We start from the raw sequence: 23854 nt of genomic DNA, 5'->3' as shown, positions 1-23854 counted from the left end.
GAAATTCCAGGCGGAAGAGCCAGGCAGAATTCAAAGCAAAGTGAGTTGCTCACGGAACATTTCTACTAGCCAAACTTTTGTAAAAAGGACATTATTTCTTCAGCACAATAGAGAGGGAGGAGATGCCCTCCAGGTGATGCATAAAAAGAAAAGAATCCAGCACTCACACATAAACACAGAGACACACCCTCCATCCATTCTCCCCGTGTGTAAAGAAATCACATAAATGCTACCTGGGATCTCCGGGGAAGGATGAGGGAGGAGAGGGGAGATGGAAAGGGGGGCTTCCGGGGGACAGGAAGGATAAAACACCCCCTCCCAATAAGGCATGCAATTGCAGGAGGCTTTTTAAAGCCAGAGTGGTCAGGGATCCCTAATATTTTGAGGGAGGAAGGGGAGCAGGATAAAGCCAGGCAGGCAGGCAACTATAAACTCTCCTGCATTTCCTTCTCCTCCTCTTAGAATTGCAGGGCTGGGAAGGGGACCCGGTGGATCATCTAGTCCAGTCCCTCTCAAGGAGGCCCAGGGAGGGGGATTCGAATTCCCAACTCTCTCCAGCCGTCTCACGGGGCTCCTTCGAGCCCACCTGAGCCAGCCGCTGCAGCAGGCTCAACAGAAGCCAGGTCTTGCGAGACGTCCGTATTTACTCCCTTTCTATCCAGCCCTTCTACAGAGATGATAGCATTCAGGGCAGGCAACGGCCTCATTTGAAAACAAACGAAGGAATAAGTATATAGGAACCATCGATAAACAGAAATTGGACAATAAAACCGTTAAAATCAATAACCCCACAACTCAGTTTAAAACCACGAATATTTGAAATGCAAGGGGTAGCAACACCTGTATTGCTCTGGACCGGACTCCCCGTTCCAAAATTTGTATTCTGCACGAACATCTGAAATGCAAGGGGTAGCAACATCTGTATTGCTCTGGACCGGACTCCCAGTTCCAAAATTTGTATTCTGCACGAATATTTGAAATGCAAGGGGTAGCAACACCTGTATTGCTCTGGACCAGACTCCCGGTTCCAAAATTTGTATTCTGCACGAATATTTGAAATGCAAGGGGTAGCAACACCTGTATTGCTCTGGACCGGACTCCCGGTTCCAAAATTTGTATTCTGCATGAATATTTGAAATGCAAGGGGTAGCAACACCTGTATTGCTCTGGACCGGACTCCCAGTTCCAAAATTTGTATTCTGCACGAATATTTGAAATGCAAGGGGTAGCAACACCTGTATTGCTCTGGACCGGACTCCTGGTTCCAAAATTTGTATTCTGCAGGGAGAAGCCAAGCCAAGGTCAGATCCTGTCCAGACTCTGCCCAGCATTGCCCCCAGTCTGTCTGTCTTTTTGTCTGTCTGTTTGTCTCTGTCTGTCTGTCCTCCTTCCTAGTCACGCACTTAAATGTCCACTCCAGAACCCATCGCTATTTCATGGATAAAACTGCATCTATATCCAACTCCTTATGATTTTAAATTCCCCTTTCCTAATGTTTTTTTAAAAATGGTAGAGTGTCTTTAAAAAATATCCGAGGAAGAGGCTTTCCTCAAAAACACAATTATTATTTCAAATACTGATTTTTTTTAATTTCAAATTTCGTGTAACTGTATATTAGGAGATATCAGCTGCATTTCACTTTTTATTTTATTTTGCATGAATAGCAGAAACCAACCAATTCAGGGGCTGCAGGGAAACAGTTTGATAAAATAACCCCCTTTTTTTAATTTAAATGCTAATGCACCGAATTAAAATTTAATAACGGAGGAAATTGAAAAGCCAAGCAGGAATATTGGAAATAAATCCAAGCAGAAACAGCTAAAATTAAAAATTCTAGAGAGTAGGAGGATAGAAGCTAAGCTGTCTTATATGATTACATTTTTTTTCCAGAATGAAGTGGGGGGGGGGGGAGAGAAAAATCTCATCTCTGGCCAGCCTTAGGGCAGTAAATCGAAAGCTGGGTGATTTATTATTCAATTTTCCTACAGGGGGAAAAAAAGGCCCTCTTTCATACTGAAATATTTCATAAATTTCAAGCTGGCATAAATTCTTAATTTAGAAGTTATGGGGGTCATTTTCGGTGCAATGCTGCAATTCTGGAATCTTAAAGGAATATCAACAACAGAAGGGGGGGGGAGAATGCGATTTTAGCTATTATTTTTAAGTCACCACATCAAAAACTCTGTTTTGTCCCAGATAAAACCAGACAAGACTGGAAGAGGCAAAAACAGAAAGCTGGGGAAATTACACACTGCAATTAAACTCGTTTGCTCCTGTAAGAAGTTACTTTTTCCTGTTATGTTTTTTAAGGTCAACCGCCAACTATTTATTTTATTTTTATACTGCCCATCTGGCCGAGGTCCACTCTGGCCAGTATACCACGAACACGTAATTTAAACAGAAAATTTGAAAGAACAGAAAAATAAAGAGAATAAAATACAAATAAACAATACGATCCAAAGCATTAAAATACATTTACAGGAATAAACATTAAAAACGGCAGACTTGATCAAATTAGGCTCAATAAACTCCGCTGACTCAGTTGGTGTAATGTTTCAGAATTGCCTGCCTGAAAAATAATGACTAATGACTTTTTAAAAAAGGGCCAGCCGAATTCCAGAAGGAAGTTCATTCGGCAGGCAAGGAACAACCGCCGAATATGCCAGTTTTCTCATCTTCTCCCTCTGGGGCTCTCAAATAAAGTTCTAAACTCTGACGTCATAATTACACATTTTTTCCATTTTTTCAGAGTGGCATCGGTTTATTTTTAATATTTGTATACATTGCTCTTCTTAGCTTTAAATATACTCTTTGAACAATTTCCCTTTAGATACTCATCGTTTTCAACTTTATATACCCTGTTTCCCCCGAAAATAAGACCTAACCTGAAAATAAGCCCTAGTAGGATTTTTTTAGGATGCTCGTCATAGAAGGCCTATCCCCCCCCCAAAAAAAGCCCCAGCGAAGTGAAACCCCACCCTTGTGCAGCAACCAGAAGGACAGGACTGTACAGTGGGGCCTCGCAAGACGATTACCTCGCAAAACGATTAATCCACAAGACGATTAGTTTTTGCAATCACTGTTGCGCTTCACAAGACGATATGGGCAATTTTCGCAAGACAATGATTTTTCCCCATTGGGAACTCATTAAATGGATTTCAGTGCATTCCAATGGGGAACTGCGTTTCACAAGACGATGTTTCCTATGGATGATTTTCGCAAGATGATGATTTTTTCCATTGGAACACATTAAATGGCTTTCAATGCATTCCAATGGGGAACCGCATTTCGGAAGACGATGTTTTCGCAAGACAGCGTTTTTCGTGGAACGAATTAACAGCATCTTGTGAGGCACCACTGTATTTGAATCAATGAAAAAAATTAAAACCTCCTCTGAAAATAAGCCCTAATGTGTTTTTTGGAGCAAAAATTAATATAAGACCTTGTCTTATTTTCGGGGGAACACGGTATTGTCTTTCACCGTTGTATGCCGCCCGGGGTCCTTTTCGAGAGAAAAAAAGGTGGGGTAAACGTTTTAAACAAAGAAATAAAACAAACTATTCCAGAAATAAACAAGCAATTCTCAACCACCATATTAAAGTTTTGCCTCCCTCCCTCCTTTGCCGAAGCCTGATGCAACTCGCTAAGACCCCGGACCAGCCACGGAGACACCATCGGATACAATCCAGTCGGGGAAGACAGACAAGCAAGGCGTGTTGTCTTCCCAGGGACACAAGAAAGAGTTGCCAGTACACCCCAGAAGCATCACATCTGTTGCGGGGTGGGGTTGTCCTGGATCTCCCCCACATTTGCAAGGAATAGAGTAAAGGACACACGGTACTGGAGATGTTCCGGTCCAGATGTTCTGGTCAAGTTCTGCGTGGACTCCACTACCAGGTGGATCTGCCGGCGAACACTGGGTTTATCTGGTTACGAATAACTCTGATTCATTTGTTTCTGGACTTTTTTTTGGGGGGGAGCATAGTCTTACTCTGTCCTCTCTTTTTAGCCATTCATGCGCGAATCCTCAGAATTTGGGAAGCAGATGCCCAAGGAGAGAAAACTCTCAGCTAAGCGCTAAACACCCTCTCTCCTGAGATCATCAAAAGTCTGGCCATACATCTCAGAAGTTTGCTGGTTTTCATCGGCCCATTATGACTTCCTTGACTCTACTAAATTCAGCTACTCGAACGCCACGGTTTTCTGCGCTGCGGCTTGTCATCACAATCACGGCGAGTCACGAATTCCCTTTTTTTGTTCACTTCTGGCCTCAAAGCTTGCTAAGAAAAAAAAATGTGTTTGGAGGTTCCCCATCAACTATTTTCTCATAAAATGCGCATAGCCGTAAAGAAAGCTTAAAAACAACAGCATGGAAACCAAGAGATACTTCATTTAAAAATACAGAATCTGAATTCATTTAGAACTTTCAGATATAATAAAGTGTGGTACTTTTCCAAAAACCTTGGATAAGACAGATCCAGAGTCATTGCAGCTAAATAGATCAAACTCACCATTCCCTGCTAGAGGAAAAAAAAACAGCTATCTACAAATCTGTTTTTCACTCCTCTTAGGGCAATACCTCAGGGTCACCCTTGAAAGTCATATTTACTGACTTTCCAGTTTTTTTACTGCAAATTCCAGGAAAATGGGCACATCTGGCCTCAACTTCACTCCCACCCCTGGAAACTGGCCACTATTCGCTTCCTCGCTTCACCCCTGAAGGGCCACATCCTGAAAACTCTTGATTAAAAGTTGCCATCCTGCTTCAAAACATGCAAACGACACCTGCAGCTAGAATTCCCAAGGGCTGCAAATGCAAGCTTCTTAACGAATGACAATAATTAACGAAAACGACTTCTTAAGACAGATAAGAGAAGTACATTTAAGAACAGCGGCTGGTCCTTAGCTATAACCGTGTAGCAGGTAACTCAGCAGCTGTATGTCCCACTGAAACGGCGTGGGAACTTACTTCTGAGTAGACCTGTAAAGCTTGGCGTGCATTGATAGGTTCCTGGAAAATGGGGAAACCGTATAAAAACAGAGGAACCATCATCCAAACATCTTTTTTTAAAAAAACAATGCAACCCACAAATTATTTCGTATTTAATAGATGTCAATTCACAGGTTTGAAGCAAACAAGACTTCCTTGACCTGGTATTTAAGAGGGATGATGTCACAAGTTAAGTTGGCAAGCAAGTATCATAACTACTAGAATGCACCACAACTTTGTGTCCTTGTCAGCAGGTAAAAACTCCTTCGGCGCCTCCGTGGACCCATCCAATGGGTTGGGACTTAAATCAACAGGGCAATAATGTCTTGACCCCCCAGCCCATGGGGCTGGGGGGCATAAGACAAGGCTCATCCCTGGAAAACATGGGGCTGTGGCAAGGACGTGGTCCGTGCCACCTACCTGCCACGGCCTCGTGGTCTCCTCTTCCATCTGGGGCAAACTCGCATGCAACCAACCAACCAACCCTACGCCTCTGAGCAAATAGCATTTTTAATTGCACCAACCGAACGATGCGTGGTTTCGTTGTGGACAACAGGCATCCGACTTTCCTTGGCGATTTAATAAAAGGCCCAAATCATCTCGATTCTTATAAATGATACCAAGAAGCAACCCTCAAATTCCACATCTTTCGGCTACTTCCTGTAGCTTCCTCAATGATACTACCTGTGAAAAATAACAACCCAAAACTCATTTCTGAACCATTGCTGAAAAAAACTAATGTTAGTTTTCACCTCGATTACAAACAGCTAAGAGGTGCCACAGGGACGCAGTGTCCCCTGAACATGACATAAGGGATAACATGGGGTTATTAAGATCACAACAGACCACTGGCAAGGGGCACATGGGGTCAGAAATACGCATCTTTGTTCGGCTATAATATCCAACATTTGCCAAGAAGGGTTAGTGGAGGCTATTCCCCATAAGTTCTACAGGTCCAATATTAGGAAAAACTAAAGTCAAACTGGTATGACTTACAAAAAAGACCAGTGGCTACAGCATACAGATATTGGAGAGTTTTCAGAGTAAGTTTGTTGTTGTTGTTTAGTCGTTTAGTCGTGCCCGACTCTTCGTGACCCCATGGACCAGAGCACGCCAGGCCCTCCTGTCTTCCACTGCCTCCCAGAGTTTGGTACCAAATTCATGTTGGTCACTTCCATGACCCTGTCCATCCATCTTGTCCTCCGTCATCCCCTTCTCCTCTTGCCTTCACACTTTCCCAACATCAGGGTCTTTTCCAGGGAGTCTTCTCTTCTCATGAGATGGCCAAAGTCTTCGAGCCTCAGCTGCAGGATCTGTCCTTCCAGTGAGCACTCAGGGTTGATTTCCTTCAGAACGGATAGGTTTGTTCTCCTTGCAGTCCAGGGGATTCTCAAGAGCCTCCTCCAACACCACAATTCAAAAGCATCAATTCTTCCACGGCCAGCTTTCTTTATGGTCCACCTCTCGCTTCCATACATCGCCACTGGAAAAACCGTAGCTTTGACTATGCGGACCTTTGTCGGCACTGAATCCAGGGAGGTCTGTGAATTATACACGGTCCAAATGACTGCCTGTGTCATGAACAAGTGTTTCAATTCCATGGAATGGAATTAAGTTTCCAAAACATGAAAGGGGCAGAAAACTAAGCTAACTGAGAGCTAAAATCCAAAAAAAAGTAGAACGTTTTAAATCTCAAGATGGAACAGAAATTATAGGGCTAAAGAAAGACTTAGGATAGTCTTTTGAAAACACGTGGGGGGGGGAGGGAAAGCAGGCTGAACATGGAAATTGTAGAAATTCTTGTAGTAAAATAACTCCCTTCAGCTGACCATAAAGACTATAAATATCCCACGATTAATTTCCCAAGTGGGTATAAAAATAAACAAACACCCAGCTCGCCAAAGGGAGACGGGGGGCAGGATTGTCTTTACATCAAGAAAGGGTGTTTTGTCCACGCTGTCCGTTGGTCTGTGAAATGTGGAAATCGGAGTGCGTGCACCGAAATGGGGAGAGCGGGGGACAGAGAGAATAGAACGACAGGATGGATTTTAGACCAACTAAAACCAAGCCAAGTTTTTGACATGGAGACCATCTCTCCCCCCCCCAAGTGCAACATCTGTACAACCTCTGGGCACGGCAGGCCGGCTCAGCCCCAAGAGGGGCCACCCGCGCTCAGACCAGCCTCATCCACGTCTCCTAAGAAATTCCACGCGCCCCGCCCTCGCCATCTATCTACCTGGAGTTGGAGGGACCCCAGAGACCACGTTTTCTTGGCAATGCCTTCTACCGTGAAAACTGGACCCAGAGAAACAGAGTTTCGGCCTTTTCCTCCCTGCCTCCACAGTCATTTTCACACTTCTGATGGCGCCACGGACAGCCCGCCCAAGCCTGTCCCTCTTGCACGCCTGCCTCCCCCGGGCGCTGCTGGACCGCCACACAGACACACCTTCTGGCCACTCGTGGCGGTCGCCCCAAAGAGCATGAGAAAACCGGCCAGACCATGGGCCAGCCCAGCAACCGTGCAAACACAGAGGGAGCCTCAAAATCCTGGAGGGTCCTCTGAGGAGGACTAGGGCTCCCCAAAGAACAAGCCTCCTCCCCCACCAGCTTCCACGGACACGCAACTAAGGCAAGACTCCGACCCCATCTTTCCTCCGACAACGTAGCCCAGGCGAGGTGGGGGTCGCCGCTGTTCCACGTGCAAAATTGGGGAGACGGGCAAACCTACGGGTGCACATTTTGGATTCTCCCTATCCAACCACTCAAACTTCCAAAGGCCACCTCGAGGAACCCTCCCCTCCCTCCATTTCCCTGTCGGAGAGCTTGGAAAGGGGGAAAAGGACTGAGTTCCAAAGTAGAGCCACATGCAAAACAGAAAAGGAGGCCAGGCTGAAAAAATCCCCCCCTCCGGTGCTCCCCAATGGAAACCCCCCCCTCCGGTGCTCCCCAACGCTGTCTCCCCTTGTGTTGCTCTACTCCCCCACCCGCCAACCCTGACCCTATTTCTCAGCCATCCCGCTGCTGCTCAAGTTCTTCACATCTTTCTGTTTCTACACCCCCCCAGCACAATGTTTCTCTCCCCCCCCTTCCCCGCCAGCAGCTCTAATCTAAGCTCGCTGAAATGAAAAACACTTAACCTTTGGGAAAAGTTGCTTTTCTGCCTTAATGAATGCACAGCATCTCCCCTATTCACCGGCCGCCATGAGGAAAAGGCAGACAATCTGTTTTCTGCAGCATTTAAGGCCGATAAAAGCCCCGTGAAGCCCTGGCCACCCTCCTCGAGAGAAAGGCGGCCCGGACCTTCGATGAAGCATGGGGGGGGGAAGAGAGAGGGGGTGTCTTTGGATAGCTGGTTTTGGAGTCTTTCCTGCACTGACTGGGGGTCCGGGGTCCGGCCCTCTCTCTGCCCCCCCTCATCTTCCTGCCATCCCGGGGTCCTTGCAGGGCAACTGAGTCACATTCTGCATTGGCCAAAGTCCCCCCCCAGTGGCTATTGACCCACTTCCGGCCAGAGTCATCCCCCCCAGCACGCAGGACACCAGATTTCTCTTCCCCTCCTGAAAGCTCCCCATTCTCCCAGTGCAGGCTGGCGAGGGTGCCACAATATGCAGGCATGCAGGGACTGTGGAAATGCAAAGACCGGAGTATGCATCATCATCAGCAAGTGTATGCAAAAACACAGATGGAATGCCCCAACCTCACTCCCATGGAGCATTCCTTTCTCTAGAAAAGGGGTCACCACGTTCTGGTTGCTAAAAGCCAGAGCCCTCCGCCCGTCCCCTTGGAATCTAGACCAACGGAACAGAATCGGGTCTTCTGCCAATGGTGGGGTGCCCCTGGTTTCAGCCCCAGCCATCCGGGCTCCCCAAACAGACCTCAGGATTATGAATCACCCCAGGGTGGAAAAATGTTTTCCAGCCTTTGGCCAAACCTTTTGGTGGCCTTGTGGGGGGGGGGACGGGAGGTCTGCCGTTAAACACAGCCCCGAGATGAAGACCGCAGACTGAACAGGCATCTGCTGGTCGGGGTGCAGGTATCCAGGAGCGTCCAGCTTTCCCAAAGACCCATCGCGGGCAGACATTTTGGTCGTAGCAGAAGCCCCCCTCCCCAGACTTTGCCATGCCAAGCATGGCCACCGGGCATGAAGAGGATCAAACCGGGAGGGGGAATCTCTCCCCGATGGGTTATTCTTGGCTTTCCCCACTGGTTTGTCCAGATTATAGGCCACGGCAAATATCAATACCAACGTGCAGCAAATCCAATAGTTTCCATCGCAATGATCCTGGCCCAGTCGCAGGCATTTAATTCATCTCGTTTTTAGGCCCCTAACAGCACCGGTTTTGAACATACAGCCCTCCAACACGATGAGGATGGTGATGATAACAAGCCTCTGTTTCTCAAAAACGAAGCCAACAAGGTCCCAAGAGGGAAAGGAAAGCCTTCAGGAAGAGGGATCCATTCCCCAAGGGGTGAGAATTCTGCCGATCCATCTCACAGGTTTGCCCAAAAGCTGGCTGAGAGAAACGATACCCGAAATCCTTCGGATTCTCGCAAGACGGAACAACTTTCTAAGTCTTCCCAAACTTCTGACAGCCAAGATTCATCTTCCCCAGCCAACCCCCCGAGTTAAAATTAGAAGCACAAGATTTTTTTTAAATTTTTCTTTTTTTGCCCATGACATTAATCACTGGAATGATGCAAATTGTTAAAAATGATGGACTGGTTGGAGAAGAGTCCTCACAGAGAGAGAGAGGGGGAGAGATTTCTAAAAAGGGAATCTGCACTCACTTCCTCCGCTCTCCATGCTACACAGCCCCACACGCGCGCTCTTCACAATTTGTGCAAATTAATTGCTCACCCTTCCTCTCTCCTGCCATTAGAGAAAGGCACACACACACACAAAAAAAAACTTAGACCCAAAGTGAGGCCAGCAAGGACAGCCGTCCCTAACGACTATTCTTCCCATAATGAGTGCAACACAAATCATCAGAAATTCCCCTTCCCAGTAAAACTCCTGTTCGTGTGAAGGCGACACTTCCAGATGCAGCTGATCGGCTATTGACGTGTTAACACTGTGGGAGCAAATAAAACAATTGCTAAAAACGTTTTAAAATCGTTCCGTGTACACACAGTCCGGCTACCTTTTCTAGCCTCCAGAAGAAAAAGAGAAAATGTGTGTGTGTGGTTTTTTTAAAAAAATAAATACGTTCTTTAAAGGCTAATTTCTACGGATATGGCCACATTTCAAACTTTTGGAGGGCAACTCTGCATAATCAGAAACGGAGTGCGATGACAATTAAAACACAACACTGGAGACGCTGCACGAGTCAGGGGTCAGCAGTTGTCGAAACACAGCACCCCCGGCCCTGCTATTAAAGATGGAAGTGCTTCTCCCAAAAAACTTCGCTCCTAGCCCAAAGATGCAGGGGGTGTTGGATCCACCCCTGACCGAACTTACCCCCCCACCTCTCCCCACACACCCCAGCTTGCAAGGGGGGAGCCCGGATTTGGCCCTTTCTCCACGGGCAAGACTCTGTCTGGCCTCATCTGGACAGCGACACTGCTTCGGCCTCCACCTCCTGGCCCTCCACGGAGTCGGGAAAACGAAAAGTGGGGTTCCTGGTGTCAGCCATGGTGGGAGACGGTCCTGCCCGCAGATCACGACAGAACAGAAAGTTTGAAAGCATGTAAAAATGCGAGTAGATAAATAGGGACCACCACGGTGGGAAGGTCACGGCGTTCCATGTCTAGTCGCGCCGGCCACGTGATCACGGAAACTGTCTTCGGACAAACGCTGGCTCTACGGCTTGGAAACGGGGATGAGCACCGGGCCCTAGAGTCGGACATGACTGGACTCAATGTCAAGGGGAACCTTTACCTTTACCTTACCGATTCGCAAGGGTCTGAGGCACCGCGGATGCACAGTCCTCCAAGCGGAAGGGGTCTCAGACCATCTGCCTCAAAGCAGAGACCCCTCCTCTTGTATTTCCCCAACACAAAGGTGGGTCTAGTCTAGGCAGGGCTTTGGAGCTGACCCCGTGTTCCATCCACCGGAGGAGAACATCCGTGGAGGGGCCAGCTCGAGATCCCATCCGGGGCCACCTGATAGCGACGAGGCTTCGCGCCTGAATGGAGGTAGGAACAGATCTAACGCCGAGTCCTAGCGAAACCCAAGAAGAAGTACGAGCAATTTGGAACGCTCAGCAAAAGAGGTCATGGAAGGTCTCCCCCCAAGCAAAGCCACCCCGGTCCTCCCCTCGCCCTGTTCCTCAATGAGAGGAGAGCGAGAGGGGGCTTTTAAACCATGAACCTGGCTATGATGGTGGAGGGGTTAAAATGGTGCTTATTTCTAGGTGACGGAAACCTAGACCCCGGTGTCTTTTCTGCAGTGGAACGGCTCCCAAGCACCAGAGTGAACCAAGCTGGGTGGTTTTTAAGGACCAGCTGGCAATCCTCCTACCGCCCGAGTCCCAACTGCGTGGGGATACGTTGATTCTCAGTTGCTCTTCCCCTTCAACCGGCCCAAAAGCAGCGTCCCGTTTCAAAACGGCCGTTCCCAGCAAGTTCAAAAAGCAGAGACCTGCTAGATCAACTTAAGTACCAACAACGCCAGCGCAGGTTGAAAGGCTAACCAGCTGAACCACCGTCCGGTGGTGGCCCTCAAGGGCACAGAGGAGGTAAATCTGGAACAGGGGCTCCTGGCATGGCAAGCTCCTGCAAGCAAGCCAAGCTCTACACTACACAGACAAGGATGGGCCACCGGCTCATCATCTGCCCACCTGTCCTTCTGGAGGGCGATACCAAGGGGGAGAACCGGGTTGGTCAATTTCTTCTGAAACCTTGGTCTACTGACCATCGCAGATCACGCCTGCTGCTGCGTCCTTTGAGACTCAACGCGCTGACGGACCCCACGAGCTTGCTCCTCAACTTCTTGCTCACCAGGTTATGTTTAAAGGCGATTTTAATTAATTAGACAGAGCAACGAAGCGTCCCAGAGCAACCGGAGTTTAAAAAACTTGCATCTGACAAACACTTTCGCAGCCTAAAGCCTGCTCTATGGGCATCAGAAGATGTGGCCTCCAGTCGTTCTACCAAATGAAAATCAGGAGGTCCCACAGGACTCTTGGTGGGTTTTGTTGCAAATGGGACACCTTTCTTTTTGGGGGGCGGAAAATGGGCTTTTCCCCCCCGCAGTTATGTTCCCGAAAACATGATTCTTCAAACAGAGCAGCTGCTGAAATATTGCAGCCTCGTGTAAAACCGTTTACACGTTAACCAGCTTTAGGATGTCAAGAGATCCCTCCAGGATTCCAGGCAGGTGAGCTAATTTTAGTCTCAATTAGAGTAGACCTCCAGTAGAACTCGTAAGGCATATTAATCAACGCTGATAAAAAGTGCCACCCGTTTCTCGAGGGCTGCGGTGCAGTAGTCGGAGCTGTGGTCAATTATGACGAAGGTTTTTTCCTTGTCCGGAGATGCGCTAGAGGCGGACCGTACCTCGGTTTGTGGCCACCTCCTGCAAACCTCAGCCCCCCCCCGGAACGGGATTCCCCAGGCCTACCTCCCAGAGACACATAATATGTGTCTAAGGCTCACACCCTTCCTACTTCAGCAAAAACAGCCCAAGACATCTCTTCCAGCCGTGGAACTGAAAAAAGTTTTCGGACTTTTTCCCACCGGTTGAAAAGTTCAGGCCACGCGGCTGAATGCAGGAGCCACACCGTGAAAAATTCAACCAACGGTTTCGGCAGAGAGTAGGAAAATGGGACGCGGACCCTTCTCGATCTTGCATGGGGGTCGCGGAGGTGCGGACTTTTCGTGGACTACGACGCCCTTCGAACCGATTTTCGAGGGCTGCGTAGGTAGGCGTGCGATTCGTTCCGTACCTGTGAACTATTCAAGAACTAGGGTCCCAAGCAAGTTTTTTTTAAAAAAACTATTCCACTCCAGGTGATCGCCTATCAACACCGAGAGAGACCATTTGCTCACAAACTCATCCCTATACCTGGAAAGGTGAGGATTTATGGTGGCGGCTTCTTTGAAAAAAAGACCGAGGCGGACAGACTTTAGGCTGGAATCATCTCTCTCCCGTTGTGTACAAAGGAACTTCAAGCTTCCTAGTTTCTCCAGGTAAAAGAAATATGTACCCACCACAGTTAAAAACCAGAAGCAGTGAAAATCAAATATAATACGCATGTGGATCTTAAGTCACCAACAAGCAATAGCCCCCCCCCCCCGGTTGTAATTTTAATATCCCCTTGTCAGGGAATAAGTCCCGTGGACTGAATTTGCTTATGGGTAGACTCCCATAAATGGGTAAATTAAAAAAAAAATTCTACTCCTCAGTTTTGAAATAATTTCTGCCCACCTGAGAGGAAGAAAAGAGTCTCCACTATTTCACTATGAAAGGACCCATTTGCATGATTCAAATCCGATGGCGTTCGAACCTTTACGGCGTAGCAGCAGTGTCGTGCAGCGTGATGTATAGAAGTTAGGGTTGGCCTACGAGGCCATTTCCTCTAAAGTCAACCCCACACGTTGGTGAGAGGAGGTGGATGCACACGAGGATCACAATCACACAATGTCGTCCAGCAAAGTGCACACGGAGGAGGACTTCCTGTGGTGCGCCAAGGGGTTCATTTCCTCGAACCAGGGGCCCGGATGGGAACCTCAAACGGCCCAAAGGAGGGGGCAGTTGGTGGCCTCGATTCCTGCAGAACAACAGCCAGAACAGGAAGGCCACCACGCCAATCAAGAGTCCAGGCCACAGATCTGTCCACAGCGTGAAGAAGAGGAAGACCCAAAAACGTGGCCCGCCAAACCATCGGCCGAGGGTGGCTGCCCGCTGCCCGAGGAGGTCCTTGGGCTCCCTGGTGAGAGAGTGCCAGGAGAGAGGGGCGCAGGATGGCCACACGAAAGGTGGGTTCCTTTCCCCAGCTTACATGAGGATCAGGACCTCCGGGCGCTCTCCTTCCCCCTTCTCTGGTCACCCTCGAAGGGCCGCTGTGAAGACAAAACGGGCAGCCTGAGGCACGCCGGGTAAAGTCGAAGGCAAGAAAATGGAAGCCCCATTGACTGGAACTGTTTCGGGAAAACGACACCAGTCGTGACGGCCAACTTACAACAGGAGCTGCCTCAAACAATACGAACAGCGTGATTACTAGTAAGGGCCGTGTGGCCCTTTTGCATTTAATAATTGTCCTTACAAATATTACGTGAGATGGTAGCATTATTTATAACGACGAGGACAGAACTGGTAAGGGAACTGCTATAAAATTGGCCCTTGAGGACGCTCAAAGCCTCTGACATCTCTTGCTGCTACGACGCCCCTGCAAGGTAGGCCACTGTTGGTATTTCTGCACCCGTCAGAACTCTGTACACATGCGAATCGGGCGTCAGCAACCTCACAGACGCACGGCTTCCCTAAAGCCACTGGGTGAGCGGCAGACGCCACGTTGGATGCAAAGCTGTTCCAACTGACCCCCTAAGCCTTGGAAAGGAAAAGGCCAAAATAAATCTGACCTCGGAGGTGAAAACATGCACAAATCCTGCCCTTAAAACATCGAGGGCCACAATCGAGGAGAAGAAAGCAACATTTATCTATAATTGATTTACATCCTGCCGTTACCCCCTTTTGTCATAAGGGGGGGGAAGAGTATGGTCCAAGGTCTTGCTGCTGCTAAAATGGAGTGTAAATAACCCCTGTAGCCAAGGCTCTAGTCCTTATGTATTTCCTGCTTCTCTCTGCACTGGAAACTAGGCATGAGAAGGAAAAGGCACTGCAGTGCCTCAGTAACTATTTCCTTATAATTACAAAACAACAACAACACACACACAAAAAAAACCCTACCCCTTCGAGGAGTGCTCTTGGATAGGAGGACTAACGGGGGCTGGAACACCATCATTCCCCCATCTTCGGATTCCCCCCCCCGCACAATCAAAGTGTAAAATATCCAAGACTTCATGTTCAATCCATCATGGCAGCACCTCCTCACTGCCAGAGTAAAAGGGATCTCCTGTTCCGGATCAAAAATGGAATTGTTCCTGGTTTATTACCACCACCACCCCGGGGGCTGATCCAGTCTCCCCTCCCATCCTGTTTTTCCAGCAGATCTTCTCTTAAAAGACAAGAAGGGGGGGGGGGGTCGAGAGGGAGAGGCAGGCAAGCGAGGTGATCACATGACTATATTTATTTTTAATTGGAAATCTGAAAGCTGCTTTCCATATAGTTTCAAAATTAACTCAGCACTAGGGCCTGGCTCATGTCAAAAACCTGTTGCAAAAAAAAAGAAAGAAAGGGGGGGGGACACGGATCAGAATTCCAACCTTGTTTATCTCCGTTTCACACATTGGACTCCCACCCCTGAAATATATATATATATATTCTCAAAAAAGCTCCGTCCTTTTCTTCCCCTCCAGAAAGTCAGCCAGATGGATTTTTTCCCCTAACTACTGCAAAAATTTAAATCCGTCAGAGTGTTTCTGAAAATTGCTTGTTTGCTTGTTGTTCCAGAACCTTCCATACGTTTCCCCCTCCCATGCTGGGGGGGGGGGAGGAGGAGGAGGAGGGGGGAGGAGAAAAGGGAACATTGGATTGGTTGGAGATGAAATCTTTAATTGCACCCCCCCCACACTTCCCACTGAAATCAAGAATTTTCAATTAAATATTCAATTCCAAATCAGAGGACAATTAAGCAAAATTAACAAACCATCAACTTTTCCAGGAATTTTTCCTTCCAAAATTCTGATTTTTTTTCTTTAATTTTTTTTTCTTAAAAAATTGTGCAGATGAACTTCTAAAATTTTTTTTAAAAAAAAGAATACTGGCTTGAATTGAGGTTCTTGGATAAGGGAAAGCTACAGAAAACTGTTCTGTTCTAACACAGAAATGCCCTTTTCAAATTCCCTGCTGTAGCTGTGAAGTCGGCCATCTTGATATTTTGTTCCCATTTTAAAGTGGAGACTGCAAGATTTGCTCTTTCTGTTTTTTCCTTTCAAATTCGGGATTGACCAGATCCTTTTCTCTCCCCGTCTGTCTCAGACAGAAAAGCTGCATGCCTCTTTTCCCAGATTTTTTAAGTTAAAAACTTCCAAATTAAGACACAACCAACACCTTTTTTTAAAAAAATGCAAAACAGAAAAAAACCACACATACTGTACCAGCAAGGACCAAAAACTCAAAAGGCAATTTTGTTACAAACAAATGTAAATAACTCAAATAAACCAGATTTTTTTCCCCAAAAGCAAATAAGTAATACACTGTTTCCAAGATATTCAGCATTTAATGGGGACAAGAGGTTTTTTTAAAAAAATCCTAGGAAACCATAGTTTAATTTTGCAATTTTTTAAAAAAAAAACTCCAACTTCACATTTGCAATTTTTCCAACTAGCAGCAGTTTGCATACATAATTAAGGCAACAATGTATATTTGTATTATACAGATACTGCTACACATAACTTGTAAGAGATAATATCTATAGTTGTTTCAAGCAAAACAATCACAAAATGTTCGCCTTCTGAGCCACAGTGGCTGAAGGGCTAAAGATTAAATGTTAGAATTAATTGTGCCAAGGGCAAAAAGCTTCAAAAATTATATAGCATTTCAGAAACAAAAGCCTTCCCTGTACTCTTAACTTAACCCTCACTGACATTTCAGGATTGGCTCAGGATTAAAAACAGGGTTGTTTCAAATCAGATTTGTACAAAACCCTGCGTCACCCGGCCCCCCCAACCGAAAACTGGGGTGTGTCCAGAAGCAATTTCCTATAACACATGGTTTAAAAAAAAACACACAAAAAACCCTTTACATAAAACTTTTAATTGCTATTTCCCAAAAAAAATAGTCAAGAGCTGCCTAACTTTGAAAATTGCTTCAAATTCGCCATAAGTACAATTGCTAATTGCTTTGCAACAATTCTTCCACCTTCCAAACTGGTGATTTCTTGGAAATTTGTCAGCCTTTTCCTCTCATTTCTGCAAACATTTCGGCGCCCACACGGAACAGTGTTTTAGTGTGTGGTTTTTTTGGCCGCCCCCACAGGGGAAAACGCCTCGATTTCATTCAAATTCAAGTTTGATTTCATTTGCATATTAAAAAAGCCTTCTCGCTGGAAAAAAAGCAATTTCGCTGCCAGTAAATAAAAGGCGCTCCGTCGGGCTTAATTGGTTTAAATCAAATTCCACGGGGAGATTTTTTTTAAATTTTTTGGGAACTCCTGCAAATCTCCCCAAGATGGAAACTTCGAAAATAAAAAATAGGAGGGGAGAGAAAAAAAGATTTTTTTTTCCACCTTCAATTTTAATTTATTTTTTTCCCCTATTTCAGAAATAGTCTCCTCTAGGTGGCGTTCTTTTCATAGAGGGGGGGAGAAGGGGGAAAAAAACTAACATTTGTACTGAAAATAATATAATCAGGAGAAAAAAAAATCGAGGAAGCGAAACGGGGGGGGGGGACCTGGGGCGCACGGACAGACCCTGCGGGGAAAGGAAGGCACCGATGCCCGGAAAGAAGGGTCTCGAGGCGGCCGAGGGGGGTCAGGATCCTGGCCCCGGGGCCGAGCGCTCGGTTTTGGGGAGGCAGGGACGAGCGCCTCGGCCAACATGGGGGACCTCTTTTGTGCCGCCCGACCCCCCCCCCCGGGAAAATCAGAGGAAGGGGGGATCGGGGCCACTCTGGAGAGCAGGGGTCCCTTTTACGCATCCCCAAGCCCGGGAAGGGCAGAGGAAAGGGGGGAGATCGGGGCCGCCTTGGAGAGCAGGGGTCCCTTTTACGCATCCCCAAAACGCAAGACGGGGTTCCATTACGCGCGATGCGCCCCCGCCAGCTTACCTGCGCCGGGGCTGGTGGGTCCTCGGCGGGGGCTCCCTCGCCCTCCCCTCCGGGCTCCTTCATGGGGATCGCCTCGGGGGCCCCCTCCCGGACCGGCCTGGCCCCGATCGCCGCCCGATCCTCGCCGCCCTGGCTGCCGATGCGGCGCGGCGCACAATGCGGAGCGCCCGCCACCGGGGCCGCCTCCCTCCTGCTGCCTGGCCCCGACGGGGCGCGGGTGGGCGGCTCGGCCTCCCCCGCCGCCGCCGCCGCCGCCCGGGAGGGCATGGGCCGCTTGCCCCCACCCCACCCCCCTGCCACTACCACCCCCAGGCCTCTGGATCGCGGTCTGGCTCCTTTGCGCCCTGCCTGCCGCGCCACCGCCGCCGCCACCCCGGGGAAGGCGCAGGAGGAGAGGCGCCCGCCGCAGTCCCAGCAGCGGCAGAGCGCGCCGCCATCACCATCACTGGCGACGGAGGGGAGGGGAGCGAGGCGGGCCCAGGAAGCCTTCTTCCTCCGCCTCCTCTTCCTCTCTCCGCCCGGCCCCGAGGACGCCCACCTACCCACCGCACCCGCCACGCCGGGCTTCTTCCCCCCCCCGCGCCCCCTCCTGTGCCAAGGCGCCCTTCCAAGGCTCCCCGAAAGGCGATGGGCCTGGGCCGACTCGCGAGGAGAACCCGACCCACCCCCGGGAGACGAAAGGAAAAAAGGGGGGTGTCTTTCTGGAACGGGTCCCCGATCCACCTTTCCTTCCCCTTCCAAGCGGCGCACAAGGTTAGAAAGAGGGGGAGCGCGCAGAGGGAAGAAGCCCCAGCCCTTTCTCCAAGCCTCCCCGGGATGGAGAGGGGCTGAGCCCCGGGGGGGGGGACAACCCCCCCCTTTCCTCCCTTCGCTGCACTGAATAGGCCCCGAGTGGGCTTCCTGTGGCAGGGAGTTCCAGAGACCCGGAGCAACCGCAAAGAAGGCCCTGCCATGTACAGCCTCCGTCCCTCAGACATAACCTGGGGTGGGGGTTCCTTCCCTGACACTTACCCCCCTTTTCCCCCCCTTACCCTTGCATGGGGTGTCAATCGTCTTGCGCCTTTCTAGGAAGCAGGCCTTTATTCGTCCCGGATTTCCACCCGATTCTTGGGATGTTTTTCACAAGCAAAGCCAAGATCATATAAATGCCGTCTGCCTGTTTGGTTCGGGGGGGGGGACTTCCACCCCCTTCCCCGGCAGGTGGGTCCATGGGGTCTTCTGTTCCGCTTCGCTTTGCTCCAGAAGGGCCACCTTAGCAGAGCTTTTTTCCCCAGGCACGGCCGGGCTCACGGCCGTCCGTCCCTCAAGAAGAAAGAACTGGACCTAGGGAAAAAACACTCCCAAGGCCTGTCCGGTTCTCTCCTCCTCCTTTCCACCCTCGGCCCGACTCCCATCTAGAGTGATTTCTGCCTTTCCACTTGGCCAAGGGCCATTTTTCCATGTTCCCTCCCCAAAGCGCGCGGCGCTTGTTGCCCTCTGCAAAGCAACCACCACAATGCCCCTGTGCCACTCAAAGCCCTTTTCAGGCCTGACCCTGACCCCAAGTGAATACCTCGAGGTGCGTGGCCAGGATCTGAATGCTGGAAGGGCAGACGCCAGAAGTACCAACCGGGAGGATCGCTCCCAGTGGCTGTCATGCACAGTGGTCCCCAAGCCTTGGGCATCCAGAAATTCTTGGACTTCAACTCCCAGAAATCCTGGCCAGCAGAGGGGTGGTGGCAAAGGCTTCTGGGAGTTATAGTCCAAGAACCTCTGGAGGCCCAAGGTTGGAAACCACTGGTTTAAAGGACCCAAATGGGCCGATGCAGGAGTAAGCCATCTCTCGTAGCATCAGAATCGGTCCTGTTACAAGAACTTTCCCTGGGGGGGGGTGTCTTAATTCCTCCCAACTTTTCTGGGATGTCTGATGATTTTTCTTGCCGCCCTTAGTGCTGTGGGATCCGTCAAGATGCCTTCGCAAGCTCAGGTTGACATGTTCAGATAATTTCAGAAGGACCCATCGGCAAGACCAAGGGAGAGGCTTAAGTCCAGCCACCCACCCAAGTACGTTACCTGGAATAGGGGCTGCCCCCCCAACCGAGAAATACTACGGGCACCATAAGAGCTGTATACATTATACCGATAAATGATAATAGGCGGAATTGTATATATATTGCCATAAATGTTCTTCAATGTTTTAAGACTGGATAATCTAACAAGCTTTTTTTGCAAGGGGGGAGGGAGCAGGGGCGGTGAAGAGATACATTAATTAAAGGACAGGCAAATACCTGAGCTGAAATTTCTGTGCTTACCTGGCAGCCTTGAGTACCTTTCCAGCTGCAGAACATACGGCTGCGTTTTTGTGACACAGATAGGTAATTATCGAAGGTCGCCTGTAATTTGCGCTCGTATTATGCTCAAAGAAGCCACCCCAAACTGAAGCCCATAAACACCTTCCCGAAGTGGCTCCTTTTACTGTATCTGGGCCACAACGAGCTATAGGCCTTTTGGTGAGGAAGGCGAACATGTAATTAGCTTGTCTTATGGGGCTGCTCATCTAGAGACCAAGCTTTGAATCAAGGAGGCATCGCACCGTGATTTCTCCTTTCCTGAGCATGAGGCGGGCGGGGGGGAGAGAGAAAAGCAATTTTAAAAGCTCTGGGGTCCTTACACAATACAAAGGCAGGAAAAAGATGAAATCTTTCTTAGCCGGCTAACCAAACAGTGTCAAGTGCAGGGAAGCAGGACGTGGCATGCCCATTGGGGGGGGGGGGGGTGTCCCACCTAAAAACTCAATACTTGATTCTCCCTGCCTGTTGGGGTAAGTAAGGGACACAACCTGCAACTTAGGATGCGCTCCGCTCCATGAAAACAGAAGACACCGTGTGGTTTCTAGCCCGGCCTGGACTCAGATTGGCTGGATTTCTACTGACTAGATTTCACCTAAAGAAACGTAGGGAACACGTGTTCAATGATACTCGTTTGGGAATTATAAGTCTATGACTTCAGGTATGAAAAATCATTTCTTGTAGTCCACAATTATGCTCAAAATCCTCCAAGGTAGGCTTCAGCAGTATGTGGACCGAGAACTCCCAGAAGGACAAGCTGGATTCCGAAGGGGCAGAGGCACTAGAGACCAAATTGCTAACATGCGCTGGATTATGGGAGGAAAGCGATGATAAATCTAGACAGCATCTTTAAAAGCAGAGACATCACCTTACTGACAAAGGTCCGCATAGTCAAAGCTATGGTTTTTCCAGTAGCAATGTATAGAAGTGAGAGCTAGACCGCCGAAGAATTGATGCTTTTGAATTGTGGTACTGGAGGGGACTCTTGAGAGTCCCCTGGACTGCAAGGAGAACAAACCTATCCGTTCAATTGATTGGATTGGAGCCGGCGAAATGGCCATGGCATCAAATCCTCCTGCATGTTGGGTACCATCATCTTGGGGGGGAGGGGAATCTCTGTCCACTGGGTATCACTGCATGTTCAAAGCAGTCATCAGATTGTTCACATTCCAGCCTCTTTCCCCTGCCCCAGAACAGGACTCAAGGCTGTACACAACACGACGGAAGAACCAATACGGAAATGTAGAGCTGGCCTTCGATTTACTGGAGTTCTAAGAGAAAGCGCCGAGAACGCATACGTTAAGCAAGGAAGACCTTCCCCTTTATCCAGAATCCATGAGAGATTCTGTGAAGACAGCGTGACGCAGACTGCCAGTTAAAAATGGGGAGCGGAAGAAGGCCCTCCGTTTGCATGTCCGTTCTGCCATGAAAAAAGCTCAACCTGTTGAATGTCTGCCTGCCGTCCGTGCACACGCTCAGACCGGGCGTGTTTCCGATCTGAAGAGCAAACCTCTTTCCAAAATCCAGCAGCCAAAAGCCAAAGCAGAGACTCCCTCTTTCCCCCACAATCTCCTTGTCGGCACTGAACTCACCTCCGACTCGCAGGGCGGCACTCGGAGCCCACAGAGGGATCCTCGCCTCCACCAACAGCCAATGGCTCCCCTCTTCCTCAGTCTCCCTTGTCTGAAGATCTCCAAGATCTCCTCCCAAGGCCTGTAATTTGGAAGCTGAGGAAAGAGGTGGGAAGAGAAGCCGCAGCACCCGGAACAAGGCCAACAGTGGGCGCAAGGGCATCTCGGCGGCCACATTCATCGGGGGTACCCATGCCGTCCGCAATTTCCAAACACTGCAGCCAAGAATGACAAGAAGTCACCAGAAATGAGAGTTGATTGCATTCAAAAGTATACTTTTGTAAACAAAGCAGGGGTGGTCCCACTAGGTTCTGGGGGGCCCAGCCCAAACTCAGCACCCATAAGCCCCCCCCCGACCGTCCTCTCCCGCGATCCTTGATGGAACCATCCCCAAACGCTTGTCTTCCTCCCCACGTTCCATATTTTACTGACACGACGTTTCTTTTTAACGTGCCTTTTAAGTTGTCTCGCCGCTGACAGCGCTGATGGCGGCGTGATCGCCCCCTCTTCCCCCCCTCCCCGTCAAAAGTTGCCACAAGTATCTTGTGTGACAATGAAGAGGAGATGAAAGCTTCCTTTGTATTCTTGCCACAGATCTGTTTCTCGTCACCTGCACTGAAGGAGACCGAAGGTGACAGGGGAAGCTGGGGGAGAGGAAAGGAGACAAGGCTGGCATCCACTGGCGCAGCCACCCTGGTGACCACTAGGGGGCACACCGGACCTGCTCACCAGCAATCCCTCTCCCCAATGAGGGCCTCTCCTTTAGGGAGCCAACCTCAGAGTTTCCAAGATTCTCCGCTACTGCTCCGTTCTCAACCTCGTTCTTTTGTTTTCACCTGTAAAACAGGAATATGCATCCAATTCTGCTCTTGCTGCAGCGTTGGAGGTTCGGTTGCTGCCACCAGGGGCCTTCAGAGAAGAAGAGGAAAAATTTGTGCTTCTAGTCCACAAGATTTCATGATCACTCCCATTACTATTTTTTGGATGTTTGTACCTGCTTGCGGTTTCTTTATTTAACAATCTTTATTGGATGTCAGATTGTCCACTGGTGGTTTGAGAGAGGAAGTGGAATAGGATACAGGGTTTAAAGCAGTGATTCCCCCACCTTGGGCCTCCAGTGGTTCTCGGACTTCAACTCCCAGAAATCCTGGCCAGCAGAGGGGGTGGTGAAGGCTTCTGGGAGTTGTAGTCCAAGAACCTCTGGAGGCCTAAGGTGGGGGAAACCACTGATTTAAAGGATACCATATTCTTTCCATGTATAAGACTATACTTTTGTCTAAAATCTTTAGACTAAAAATTGAGGGTCTTCTTTGAGGAGAGAACAAAAACAAGTGGAGGGGAAAGCAGGGATCAAAGCGATCCTGCAGCGCTTTGATCCCTTTCCCCCTGCACTTGCTAAGCCCCACTTAGATTTCTTAATTTTGGATTAGAAAAGTGGAGGGGCGTCTTATACATGGGAGCGTCTTATACACAGAAAAACACAGTATGTTTTGTCCCTTTGTCTTTGACCAGAATTTTGCATGACAGAATCTCTAACTTAACCCAAATGTAGATGATTCTGCTGTTTGGCGGAAGGAAGCAACAAGTTCTAACCCCCTTTGGGGTTTTATTCTCTCCCTGACTTCTATTGCATACTACCTGGAAAACCTGAAAATAAGTCAAGAAAAGGGTAGGGGAAAAAAAAACAGACATACTGCCAGACTACGATTCACCTTCTCTGTGAGGAACCTAACATGCTTCTGAAGCTCCCAAACTCTCCTGGAAAACCAAATACATCAGAAATAGTTTTACGACATGAAAAGGCTGTCATCATCACCGTATCTTTTCAGAAACTTAACAATCCCAATTATAAAAAAATAAAATATACATAACCCTTTCTGTGTGATGTCTGCATTTTTAATTCCACTCTTACTACCAGAACGAAAGTTGTCTAACACACCCATGTAGACACACATATATAAACACACACACACACGGCTGTGAGTATAACGATTTTGTATGTCATCCTAAGAAATTAGGATTTTTTTTCTTAAATATAAATTGAAAAAAATAAGTTCTTTTTCTTAAATATAAGTTG

The 23854-nt window shown here is 48.6% G+C and overlaps 1 protein-coding gene across 9 annotated transcripts in view; it reads right to left on the bottom strand.

Annotated features, from left to right (window-relative positions):
• Positions 1-18352, bottom strand: part of ZNF618 (zinc finger protein 618) — a 43383-nt gene extending 25031 nt beyond the window's left edge. For all 9 annotated transcript variants that reach the window (XM_072985096.2, XM_072985099.2, XM_072985097.2 and 6 more), the window contains exon 1: positions 17820-18352. In XM_072985096.2, the coding sequence (XP_072841197.2) occupies positions 17820-18086 (267 nt within the window). In that variant the 5' untranslated portion in view covers positions 18087-18352. The remainder of the gene's footprint in view (positions 1-17819) is intronic.
• Positions 18353-23854: the final 5502 nt, after the last annotated feature.

The sequence above is a fragment of the Pogona vitticeps genome, chromosome ZW-PAR (genome assembly GCF_051106095.1).
Source record: "Pogona vitticeps strain Pit_001003342236 chromosome ZW-PAR, PviZW2.1, whole genome shotgun sequence".
Taxonomy (NCBI): domain Eukaryota; kingdom Metazoa; phylum Chordata; class Lepidosauria; order Squamata; family Agamidae; genus Pogona; species Pogona vitticeps.
The sequence above is the reverse complement of the archived record's forward strand: the minus strand, read 5'-3'. Positions and strand labels throughout refer to the sequence as shown.